Raw genomic sequence first — 13,098 nt, forward strand, 5'->3', positions numbered from 1 at the left:
TAGGCATTGTAGAATACAGGTGTAGGATCTTAATTCGACCAGTTTCTCACAGCAGGAAAGTAATCCTGCAGCAACAGGCAATGTGAATTATTGTATGGATTATCATGAATGGACATTTTTGTAAGGGTTGATAAATTGTTTGTTAGGGCATATCAAATCTGAATTTTAAAGTGAATATTACAAACTTTAGAAGCCTTTTTAAACTACGAATACACTACAAGTATGCATTTCCTGCAACAAGAGGGTGATCAAATGAAGATTGTACATCTTTTTATATCATATATATACTCATCACAACTCTTTCTCTGTCTTTCCAGAGGACCAGATCCCTCATGGGTTCCCCACCATAGACATGGGTCCCCAGCTGAAGGTGGTGGAGAAGACCAGGACAGCCACCATGCTGTGTGCTGCCAGTGGCAACCCTGACCCAGAGATCTCCTGGTTCAAAGACTTCCTCCCTGTAGATATCAACAGCAGCAACGGGCGAATCAAACAGCTCCGCTCAGGTACAGAGTCTCTGCACGGTCAACACATACTGTGCTAAAAAATTGCAGTTCAAATTCTGCTGTTCTGCCACGCGTGCAATGATGTCCGAGGGGAATAAACAGTGGTCGTTGTTTGTAGTAACGTATTTGTTGTTGTAATATCACAAATGGACGTGGCAGTTTCACCGCTAAGGATTCCAGCTTTAAAGATGTCAATAAGTGTTTTCTATTACATTTTACTGAATTAAGCTCCGTAATTACCTCAGCGGCTCCTCAGAGGGAATACTGCTGTGTTCTGTGCCTATGGTGCCTACAACAATAGGTGCAGGCAGCCATTCATCTTAACATTATAACCAACTAGCAGGCTCATAACAACTCAGAAAGGTGGCCTGGATCCAAGCACCAATGACAACTGCTCAGAGCAAACCATTTGTCCATCCTCTATCACCTTATTTAGTAAAAGGAGCCACAACAAGGCTGTCCAGCTGTGCACAGCATACCTGCAGTGATTGGCCTATTCCCTTTTCTACAGTCACTTTTGAGGGAAAACATTTCAGGGCCAACAGTTATTCCAACAGTACCTTTAGCCAATAATGTGGCTGCCAAGCTGTGAACTTGCATATCAATGTGCCATAGGCCTCCCTACAGGCAGAACAGTTTATGAAAATGTTGGAGTCTAGGTCCCTACTCCCTAAACCCTTAGCCCCAGTGCAACCTCCAAAAGCGTTCCAGCTAGGCTTCAACTCTTGAACCCCTGGCAGAATAGAATATAATGTAGAAACTAGAGGCTTCCCCTCTGAACAGAGACACAGAGAAAGGAAAGGCTGAGAGACAGGCTATAGGATATCTCTGGTGTGTGTTGCAAATGACACCCTATTCCTTATAGTGCATTATAGGGCTCTGGTCAAAAGTAGTACACTATAAAGGAAATAGGATGCAATTTGGGACACAATCTATATGTAGCTTTGAAGCCTGTGGAAGCTGGAGGATTTTCCCAGGCAGGCCTCAGTTGCAGGGCCTCCGTTGCAGGCCTCAGTTGCAGGGCCTCCGTTGCAGGCCTCAGTTGCAGGGCCTCAGTTGCAGGGCCTCAGTTGCAGGCCTCAGTTGCAGGGCCTCCGGTGAAGGACAGATCCTCCCACCATACATTATTAACATGACAGCACTACAATTTGGTTCAATTTGGTTCATAGCGCTGGCTTGCCTTTCTCCTCACACATAGCCTGACAGCCAGATGGCACCCTATTCCTTTTATACTGCACTAATTCTGACCAGAGCCCTTTGCTCCACTATATAGGGATAGGGTGCTATTTGGGAAACATCCATAGTCCCACTGCAGTCAAACACAGATGGGCATATGTATTTTGTCTGTTCGTTTTTTTAAGTGCTGCCGTTGGTTAATTGTCTGTCAGAGGAACCCAGTAAAATACAGCTGCACTAGTGCCATGCCATCAACTTGACATTCAAGCAATTTATTTGTTCCAATACAATTCATTATGCGCTAGTGAGATTACATTTGCTCATAAATTAGTATCCCTATTACAGGACCTTTATCCATCAAGGAATGCTAATAGCTCCATATTTCAATTTGAGACCTTTGCACTGCTGGCAAATGAAAGACAGTCTGTGTCCTTTGTATGGAATGGAGCTCAATGCCCCCCTCTACTGAGGCTGTGTCCTTAATGGAGCTCAGAGCTCAATCCCCCCTCTACTGAGGCTGTGTCCTTAATGGAGCTCAGAGCTCAATCCCCCCTCTACTGAGGCTGTGTCCTTAATGGAGCTCAGAGCTCAATCCCCCCTCTACTGAGGCTGTGTCCTTAATGGAGCTCAGAGCTCAATCCCCCCTCTACTGAGGCTGTGTCCTTAATGGAGCTCAGAGCTCTATCCCCCCTCTACCAATGCTGAGTCCTTAATGGAGCTCAGAGCTCTATCCCCCTCTACCAACGCTGAGTCCTTAATGGAGCTCAGAGCTCTATCCCCCCTCTACTAAGGCTGAGTCCTTAATGGAGCTCATAACTCTATCCCCGTCTACCAACGCTGAGTCCTTAATGGAGCTCAGAGCTCTATCCCCCCTCTACTAAGGCTGAGTCCTTAATGGAGCTCAGAGCTCTATCCCCCGTCTACCAAGGCTGATTCCTTAATGGAGCTCAGAGCTCAATCCCCCCTCTACAAAGGCTGAGTCCTTAATGTAGCTCAGAGCTCTATCTCCCCTCTACTAAGGCTGAGTCCTTAATGGAGCTCAGAACTCTATACCCCAACTACTAAGGCTGAGTCCTTAATGGAGCTCAGAGCTCTATCCCCCTCTACCAAGGCTGAGTCCTTAATGTAGCTCAGAGCTCTATCCCCCACTACTAAGGCTGAGTCCTTAATGGAGCTCAGAGCTCTATCCCCCTCTACTAAGGCTGAGTCCTTAATGGAGCTCAAAGCTCTATCCCCATCTACTAAGGCTGAGTCCTAAATAGAGCGCATAGCTTTATCCCCTCTCTACTAAGGCTGAGTCCTAAATGGAGCTCAGAGCTCTATCCCGAATCTACTAAGGCTGAGTCCTAAATGGAGCTTAGAGCTCTATCCCCCCTCTACTAAGGCTGAGCCGTAAATGGAGCTCAGAGCTCTATCCCCCCTCTACTAAGGCTGAGTCCTAAATGGAGCTCAGAGCTCCATCTCCCCTCTACTAAGGGTGAGTCCCAAATGGAGCTCAGAGCTCTATCCCCCCTCTACTAAGGCTGAGTCCTGAATGTAGCTCAGAGCTCTATCCCCCCTCTACTAAGGCTGAGTTCTAAATGGAGCTCAGAGCTCCATCTCCCCTCTACTAAGACTGAGTCCCAATTGGAGCGCAGAGCTTTATCCCCAATCTACTAAGGCTGAGTCCTTAATGGAGCGCAGAGCTCTATCCCCCCTCTACCAAGGCTGAGTCCTTGATGGAGTTCAGAGCTATATCCCCCCTCTACTAAGGCTGAGTCCTTAATGGAGCTCAGAGCTCTATCCCCCAACTACTAAGGCCGAGTCCCTAATGGAGCTCAGAGCTCTATCCCCCCTCTACCAAGGCTGAGTCCTTAATGGAGTTCAGAGCTCTATCCCCCATCTAATAAGGCTGAGTCCTTAATGGAGCTCAGAGCTCTATCCCCCTCTACCAAGCTGAGTCCTTAATGGAGCTCAGAGTTCTATCTCCCCTCTATTAACCTCTCTGGGATATGGGGACGCTAACGTCCCACTTGGCCAAAAGCCAGTAAAAATGCAGAGCACCAAATTCAAATAAATTACTATAAAAATCTAACTTTCATGAAATCAAACATGCAATACACCAAATTAAAGCTACACTCGTTGTGAATCCAGCCAACATGTCAGTTTTCAAATAGGTCTTTTGGCGAAAGAAAACAATGCTATTATCTGAGGATAGCACTATAGTTAACAAAGAAGAGAAGCATATTTCAACCCTGCAGGCGCGACACAAAACGCAGAAATAAAAATATAATTCATGCCTTACCTTTGACGAGCTTCTGTTGTTGGCACTCCATTATGTCCCATAAACATCACAAATGGTCCTTTTGTTCGATTAATTCCGTCGATATATATCCAAAATGTCCATTTATTTGGCGCATTTTGATCCAGAAAAACACTGGTTCCAACTTGTGCAACGTGACTACAAAATATCTCAAAGGTTACCTGTAAACTTAGCCAACATTCAAACTACTTTTGTAATACAACTTTAGGTATTTTTTAACGTAAATAATCGATAAAATTGAAGACGGGATGATCTGTGTTCAATACAGGAGGAAAACAAACTGTAGCTAGCTTTCTGGTCACGCACCTCTACCTAACAGTACACTTCAAGTTATCCTCGTTCTGGATGGCCGTACTTCTTCATTACACAAAGGAAAAAGCCTCAACCAATTTCTAAAGACTGTTGACATCCAGTGGAAGCGGTAGGAACTGCAAGAAGGTCCCTTAGAAATCTGGAAAAGCCATTGAAAAGAGAGTGACCTAAAAAAAAAAAAATCTGAATGGTTTGTCCTCTGGGTTTCGCCTGCTAAATAAGTTCTGTTATACTCACAGACATGGTTCAAACAATTTTAGAAACTTCAGAGTGTTTTCTATCCAAATCTACTAATAATATGCATATCTTATCTTCTGGGGATGAGTAAATGGCAGTTGAATTTGGGTATGCTTTTCATCCAAACGTGAAAATGCTGCCCCCTATCCTAGAGAAGTTAAATATTTATAAAATATAAAATATTTCAGTTGTGTAAATTTCATTTGTTTAATTTGATGACTTTATTATTTCATTCAAGTCATCATCTCATCTCTATACGGTCTGACAAAATCACTATTTTAGTAGTTCTTCAAAGTAAATAAGGCAAACTTTTATGACTACTGAATACCAACTATCAATCACTTAGCTCATGTATTTTCAGGCAGCGATATATCAGGAAGCAACTGCTCTCTATCCCTCTTGATTGTACATTCTTCTGTCTCTTCTCTCTCTGTGACTGCCCCACATTAATCTAACATAGCAGGCATAAAAAAGGAACACACAGACCGGACAAGTAGGCGCGCAAAGTTAATTACCACAATTTCTGCGCTAATCTTTGCCAAATAATGGCCTGTTGGAGACTACAACTCCCTACTACACAATTCGGGCTTGATCTGATTTATCTCTAGAGAAACTACGCAATATGAGCATTGAGCTCAAAGGAAAAAAATGGAACGAAATGGAATTCGAAGTTGAACCAGACAATTAGTTGTTTAGAAACAAAAAATATCTGACATTTTGCTTAATCACTCAGCACTACCCTATTCCCTATATAGTGCACTACTTTTTTCCCGGGCCCATATGCCACTGGTCAGAGTGCCATCTGGGACACAACCCAGGTGATTGGTGATTCTCTCCACTGAAGCCTGTTATAGCAGTAACATAATTAGCTGAGTTTAATATGCCACCCTTTAATTATTATGAATATGTATATGGTTAATGACGACATGATAAAATGTGTTAAATATATACAGTAGTATTATGTCCTTGCGAAGGCAGAGCATGGACTGCTTAAATCCAAGGTAACAACCTATTTCTGTGCATTAATCCCAATGTATTTCTCCAACATATAGGAAAATGAATACCTGTCTACTGTATCCAGGACATTGCGAAAACATAATAAAGCTCTATTATTTTTCACAATTTGCCTAGAATATTCTGCTCTGAAATCGGCCATGGACAAAGCCTGTGATATCCATACGGAACTAAAACCAACCTTAGCTCAGTCCATGGAGGCTGTATGTCTGTCCTGGCAGGTCTCAGCGTAGACCCAGTCATCTTTAAGCTGCTGATGACCTCATCAACATGGGACACACAGCTTTTAGGGGTCTTTCCGTCCTCTCAACCTCTCCTCCACCTGTATGCTCCTGTTTAATGTGTGGATAGTGGTTTTGAGTCATTATCCAGATCATGTGTATCTGTATAGTAACCAAACCGACCCCTCCAACATTTGTCGCATATGACTAGATATGCCCAAATGACCCCGTACTAACAACTACAGGAATATGAATCACTGAATGCAACCAATTATTTGTAAGGCAAGATATGCAGCTAGTTAGGTGGTGGTGCACAACATATAATAACTCATAAACATGTATTTTACATGGGCCATTCGATACACATAGTTAAACATGTATTGTAACTGAAATAACTAGTTGAGACATATTAGAATTAATTGGTATGCTAATAAGCAGCAATATCATAAGTTAGCCTACTGTATTCAGGGCACAGGTTTCTTAGTATTGCATCAGATGCTGTATGTAACCTGTGTTTCTGTTAGCCTCATTACAACAGGAAGTTGAACACCCCAGATCAGTTAGATTGTCTAGACGTAGTCTCTAGAGATGATCAGAATGCTTAAGGTACCAGTCAGAAACAGACCCATTGAGGGTCAGACCATTCAGGACTGATGGTGATGACCAGGTGTTAACACAAACAAGCAGGTGGAGAGAATAAGTAGCTTTGTGATCATAGCAGACTGACAGCTCAGTAGCACAAATAGCCAGGTGTATAGCACAAACAATCATGGGAAGGAAACAAATAGCCCGACAAACACAACATTAAGAGTCAGGATTATAGCACACCTACATCTAAAACACATAGCCTCCAGGTGTGTTGTATAAACAGGCAAGTTCAGAGAAAAAGTAGTCACATGTATTAAGATAATAGGCATTCGGAACAATAGCTCTGTATGAAATAGGTGTTGGTTACAGAAAACCTACTTAGTCAGTTGCCACTCTGGTACACTCACACCACATAACAGAACACATAACATAATACATAACAGAACACATAACATAATACATAACAGAACACATAACATAATACATAACAGAACACATAACAGAACACATAACAGAACACATAACATAATACGTAACATAAAACATAACATAATACATAACAGAACACATAACATAATACATAACAGAACACATAACATAATACATAAGAGAACACATAACATAATACATAACATAATACATAACAGAANACATAACAGAACACATAACATAATACATAACAGAACACATAACATAATACATAAGAGAACACATAACATAATACATAACATAATACATAACAGAACACATACCATAATATATAACATAATACATTTCATAACAAATAACAGAACACATAACAGAACACATAACATAATACATAACAGAATACATAACAGAACACATAACATAATACATAACAGAACACATAACAGAACACATACCATAATACATAACATAATACATAACATAATACATAACAGAACACATAACAGAACACATAACATAATACATAACAGAACACATAAACAGAAACACATAACAGTAGTGTTATATCCAGAAATTAAAAATGTGATTTTATTATTATTTTTCTAACATGTTGAGGAGAAATAACTACTGGAACGCAATAATCAGGCTCTTCTTCACTCTGCTTTTTCTTCTCTTCTTTCTCTCTTTCTTTCTATCTTTTTCTCTCTCTCTCTCTCTCCTCTCTCTCTCTCACTGTCTCTCACTGTCTCTCTCTCTCTCTCTCTCTCCTCTCTCTCTCTCTCTCTCTCTCTCTCTCTCTCTCTCTCTCTCTCTCTCTCTCTCTCTCTCTCTCTCTCTCCTCCTCTCCTCTCTCTCTCTCTCTCCTCTCTCTCTGTCTCTCATCTTTGTACTAATGCTTCTCTCTAATCTTATTTGCATTCAAATGACCCACCAGTGACACCAATCAGAGGTAAGAATGCCGGGTACAGAAAAAATGTCCACTCATGTCATCCTTCCTGTCCTCCTCCTCGTTCTCCTCCTCCTTTTCCTCCTCCATTCACCTCACAATGTCCCCATCTCCAGTTCTCTGTCCTTCTCGCTCTCTTGGGCTGGACTCCTTCTCTGATTCAGCGCATGACCCTTTCTAAGTCTGTCTGGTCTATAGCGCCTCTAAAAAACACAAACATCAAAGAAAGAATATTCTAAATCCTTACTAGACATCCCATTCAAATTAAGCCCGTCTTATTATTCACCTAAGAAAATTGTTAACGTTGTAGAAAGAAAATGAGGGACCTGCTTAAAGTGTAGATTTCCAAAACATATGATTCATATTTTGAATGGCAGCTCTATCCCATGTTTAGGTGGTGATCTCTTGGCCACTCTTTCAGGTTTTATATTCCTAGACTCCCCGCGATGAGGCTGAAATGACTCTATTTGCATACCCAGCGTATGGTGGGATTGACACCTAATGTGATTAGTAGTCAGTTAAGTGTTGTAGAGGTGATCAATGCTGACCCCTGTCTGAGCACTGTCCTGAGAGGCTGTACTCAGAGACAGGGTGAACGAATAGGTAGTAGACTGCATCATTAAAGGTTCAACTTCCCTGTAAGCCCTCCAAGGGCAGAGTGAGAGTGGAGTTCAAACCTCTTTGTTGTGGGGCTCCTAGAATCTTCATGGCTGCATCTCAAATGGCACCATATTCCTACATAGTGCCCTATTCAGAAGTCACAATAGTGCACTATATAAGAAATAGGGTTCCATCTCTTTGACTGAGAAGTCATCATATACCTCTCGCAGCTTGATTAGCTTATTTTATACAAGGTAGAATAAAATACGCTGCTCGATAAGCTGCTCAGGCAACTTGATTAGCTTTTTTTATGGCGACAGGTAGCCTAGCGGTTAAGAGCATTGGCTACCTGCCAGAGCCCTATGGGCCCTTGTCAAAAGTAGTGCACTACATGTATATAGGGAATAGGGTGTTAGAAGTGTCTAGAAGTTAAGCCGCCGGAAGAGAGAATGATAAGACCTTGGATAGAGAACTGTACATGGAACAGGTCTCTCATTATCATTCTAACACAATTGCATTGTGATAGGGAAAGGAAATATCTTGGCGGGAAGAAAGGCTTACCTGTGTTGGGCTCAGTGTGTGTGTGTGTGTGGTGTGCTGATGTGTGTGTCGTTGTTTGTCGTGTACAATGTGTGTGTGTGTGTGTGTGTGTGGTGTGTGTCGTGTTGTGTGTGTTGTGTGTGTGTGTGTGGTGTGTGTGTTTGTGGTGTGTGTGTGTTGTGTGTGTGTGTGTGCCTCGTGTGTGTTGCTAGTGTGTTCGTGTGTGTGGTGTGTGTGTGTGTGTGTGTAGTGCTGTGTGTGCTGCGTGTGCGTGTGTTGTCGTGAGACGTCATGAGCGTGCATGTGTGCGTGCGTGCGTGCATGTGTGCGTGCGTGCATGCATGTGTGTGTGTGTGTTTGCCTGTGTGTGTACAAGTGGGAGTGTAGATGAGTTTGTCTACGTGACATGTGTAGCAACAGTATACACATCTCAGACAGAATCTCCTTGGTGACTGACATAAAACATGGCGGCTGCTGGATGAAGATATATCTGGGCGCCCCTCCATCTCACCTAACTCCAGATCCACATGGATGTCACCACACCACTCTTTTTATTTCTATTTCTGAACTTGTGTGACGAAACTCATCCCATATGATGCATTTCAGGATTAACTTCTGAAATATATTCTCCCATTTCTTTTCTATCAATGTTCTGTCAGCCCATCACTGATGGCAATCTGCATGATGTGTGTCACATCATGGTCAACAGCATCACTCTACCTAACCGCCAGACACACAGTCATATTGTCTGTCTAAACCAATCAACAATCTACTGTATATGAATAACTGTTTGTTGTGTAAATAAAAATACACTGGGATGTATGTTATGGTAAATGATGAGAGAAAATGATCAACCGTTGTGATCACTCTGAGTGAGCAGGAATCAGGTAAGTTGTGTTGCTGATCAAGGCTTCATTTGTCTTCCGTTCTGGACAGGGGCCAAAGAGGACTATAGTAGAAATAAAGGAGCCTTTCACCTTCTAGTCTGTTTTGACTCAGTTGTTTCCTCACCGTTTGAGAAATGGTTCCCGTCCTCACTGTCACCAACAGTAGTTCAGGTGATAACACCTAATCAGTGGTGAACAAAGCAGAATTGATTAGTGATTTGTGACTAGTTCATCTGTGAGGCTGAAGGCTGAAGCTTTGACAGAGTGATGAGGAGAGAGTTAAAGAACAGCAGAACTCTTAGTGATTCCCATCTCTCTGTACTGACATTGTCGTCACTCACAGAATGGCGTAGGCCTGTATTTGACTTTAGTGTTGGAAAGTGAGAAGATAAATATGTTTTCTGTTTATGAGACACCAGGTGTACAATTCCTAACCTTTAAACTACTGTACACCTTTGAATTCTTTGCTTTGCTTTTATCCTCTGTGCAGACTTACTGTAACGTCAGGATGACCTGCAGTTCCTGTTCATAACCACATATGGGTATTTCATGGAAAATACTACTGCATCATTCCTGCAGAGTATAGGTCCCTTATAGGAAGCCTCATGTCCTCTGTGCTTTGGTCTCAATGTTGACAGAATATCTGTCTGCTGGATGGGCTTGCGGTCAAAACGTTGGTTGTTTTGATATACAGTATACTGTACATGTATGACAAGTCGGCTCGGTTATTTCTGTTTTTGTTTAGGCAAAACAGGTGTGTGTGCGGATGGGTGAGTTTGAATTCATGTATATGTCTGAACACACATATCATCAGTATGTGTGTTTGTGTCCCAAATGGCACCCTGTTCCCTACATAGTGCACTACTTTTGACCAAGGCCCATAAGGCTCTGGTCAAAAGTAGTGCACTGTGTAGGGAGTAGGGTGCCATTTGAGACGCATACGTTGTATCCCGTTCTATCCGTCTGAGTGGACTCTGAGCCTTGACAGTCTGTCCTCTCTCTTCAGGAGCTCTCCAGATAGAGAACAGTGAAGAGTCCGACCAGGGCAAGTACGAGTGTGTGGCGGTCAACAGCGCCGGGACCCGCTACTCGGCTCCGGCTAATCTCTACGTGAGAGGTAAGTACCCTGCCTGGGTGAGCAGGTCTCTGCTAACAGTGGGCATCATCCACCCACCTATGTCTGTTCTATTCTATCACTTCCCACAGTGCTCGCTGGTCAAGTGGTAAAGGCTAGTGTAAACTAACCCACTCCACAGCTACACAACAGTTGAGTGGGGTTAGTTTACACTCAGGGCCGGATGACCAAACGGGCATGCAGGGCTAGGGTCGGGGGCCCCCCAGATAGCATATGACAGCACAATGTGAAGAATTGCAGTATAAAACGGCCTGTTTCTCTTTCATGGCAAAATGTGTTGAAATGCAGGAGGTTAGCGGGGGGGGGGGGGGGGGGGGGGGGGTGGCTAGTCCGGTCCTGCTTACACTAGCTGGTCAACTTACCCATTCTTCTCCACAGCGAGTCCCGTTTAGCTATACAAATTCTTCCACATGGATCTATTCAAATCATACCTGACTGGCTGGAAACTGACAATTCAACCTACTACTTCTTTTCACTGGAATAATAGAGCACTCGTAACCAAGTCAACTGGTCTGTTAAACCAGTCAAAACTGTCTGTTAACAGTCAACTGGTCTGTTAAAACAGTCAACTGGTCACTGTTTACCAGTAACTGGTCTGTTAAACAGTCAACTGGTCTGTTAACCAGTCAACTGGTCTGTTAAACAGTCAACTGGTCTGTTAACCAGTCAATGGTCTGTTAACCAGTCAACTGGTCTGTTAACAGTCAACTGGTCTGTTAAACAGTCACTTGGTCTGTTTAACCAGTCAAACTGGTCTAGTTAACCAGTCAACTGGTCTGTTAAGCAGTTTAACTGGTCTGAAACAGTCAACTGGTCTGTTAACCAGTCAACTGGTCTGTTAACCAGTCAACTGGCTACGCTAGTTAACCAGTCAAACTGGTCTGTTAAACAGTCAACTGGTCTGTTAACCAGTCAACTGGTCTGTTAACCAGTCAACTGGTCTGTTACACCAGTCCACTGGTCTGTTAAACAGTCAACTTGGTCTGTTAACATCAACTGGTTCTGTTAACAGTCAACTGGTCTGTTAACCAGTCAACTGGTCTGTTAACCAGTCAACTGGTCTGTTAAACAGTCAACTGGTCTGTTAACCAGTCAACTAGTCACTAAACCAGTCAACCAACCAGTGAACCAGCAAACCATTCAGTGAAAGTCTCAGCCTAACCTGTTGGTGCCTGTTGTGTCTGTTCTTGCTCTATAAATGTTTTGTCTGTTCTCTGTGGGGGGGGTGTATTTTTTATTTGTTTTTCATTCTCTTTTCTCCTGGGAGATTGCATACTTTTAATAACTGTCTCCTGTTATTAGTGTATTTGACCCCATTCACCTCACAGGAGTTGAAGCAGGATGTTTTGACTCTTAAGAGGTGAATGGGAGGTCAGATGTGGTTTCACCACATCGTCTTGGGTTGCATCCCAAATGCCACCATATTCCCTATAAAGTGGACTACTTTTGACTAGTGCTCATAGGGCTCTGGTCAAAAGCAGTGCTCTATATAGGTAATAGGGTGCCATTTGGGACGCAAGCTTGGTGAAGTGGAGGGAGTTATTATAGGCTGGTGGTACATGTGCAGTCTTGAAGGAATACAAACAAGGTCAATAGACACCTGGATGGTTACTGTTATCCTGAGAGGAGGAAATTCCCAGATCAACAAGATATTCATTCTATGGCTGCGTCTCAAATGGAACCCTATTCCCTAAATTGTGCACTGCCCTTCTGTGTTCTTCTAGTACAAAGTGAACAGGGCTGATCAAATCAAACTGAACCTCCATGGTATTTTAGAGAGGAAGTTTTGGCAGCAAATAATTCAATTAGCCACTATTCCACCATCCAATGTCAGCTTGTCATGCTTCCATGCTTCAACTCTAGTTGATTCCATATGACCTCGCGTTTACATGTTTTTGACAGTCCTATAGGTTTTCAACAGTGCTCATTGCAAACACATTGAAAAAGTTCCTTAAGGACAAATAATGAAGTTATTCACACCTTATGTTACTGAGACCATTCAATATTGGTTGTAGATTACCATTTATCCATTTCCATACCATAAATATTTCTTCATATGTCTTAATTAGTGTCTTAATCAAGTCTTAATTCATGGCATCACATAAATTACTTTGTTCTTCAAATTAAATGTTAACTAGCTTCCAGTAGGATAATATGTTTTCCTTGCAGAGTTATAATTCTTAAGTCAATGTTATAATGTTCCCT

General features: G+C 42.5%; 1 protein-coding gene across 1 annotated transcript in view; it reads left to right on the forward strand.

Moving 5' to 3' along the window:
- The first annotated feature begins 308 nt into the window (after positions 1–308).
- LOC111975557 (receptor-type tyrosine-protein phosphatase F-like) overlaps positions 309–13,098 on the forward strand; it is a 172,065-nt gene continuing 159,275 nt past the window's right edge. Inside the window, 2 exon segments of the mRNA XM_070447653.1 lie at positions 309–506; positions 10,765–10,875. Of these exon segments, the coding sequence (XP_070303754.1) occupies positions 353–506; positions 10,765–10,875 (265 nt within the window). The 5' untranslated portion in view covers positions 309–352.

This window comes from Salvelinus sp. IW2-2015, linkage group LG16 (assembly GCF_002910315.2).
Source record: "Salvelinus sp. IW2-2015 linkage group LG16, ASM291031v2, whole genome shotgun sequence".
Classification (NCBI taxonomy): domain Eukaryota; kingdom Metazoa; phylum Chordata; class Actinopteri; order Salmoniformes; family Salmonidae; genus Salvelinus; species Salvelinus sp. IW2-2015.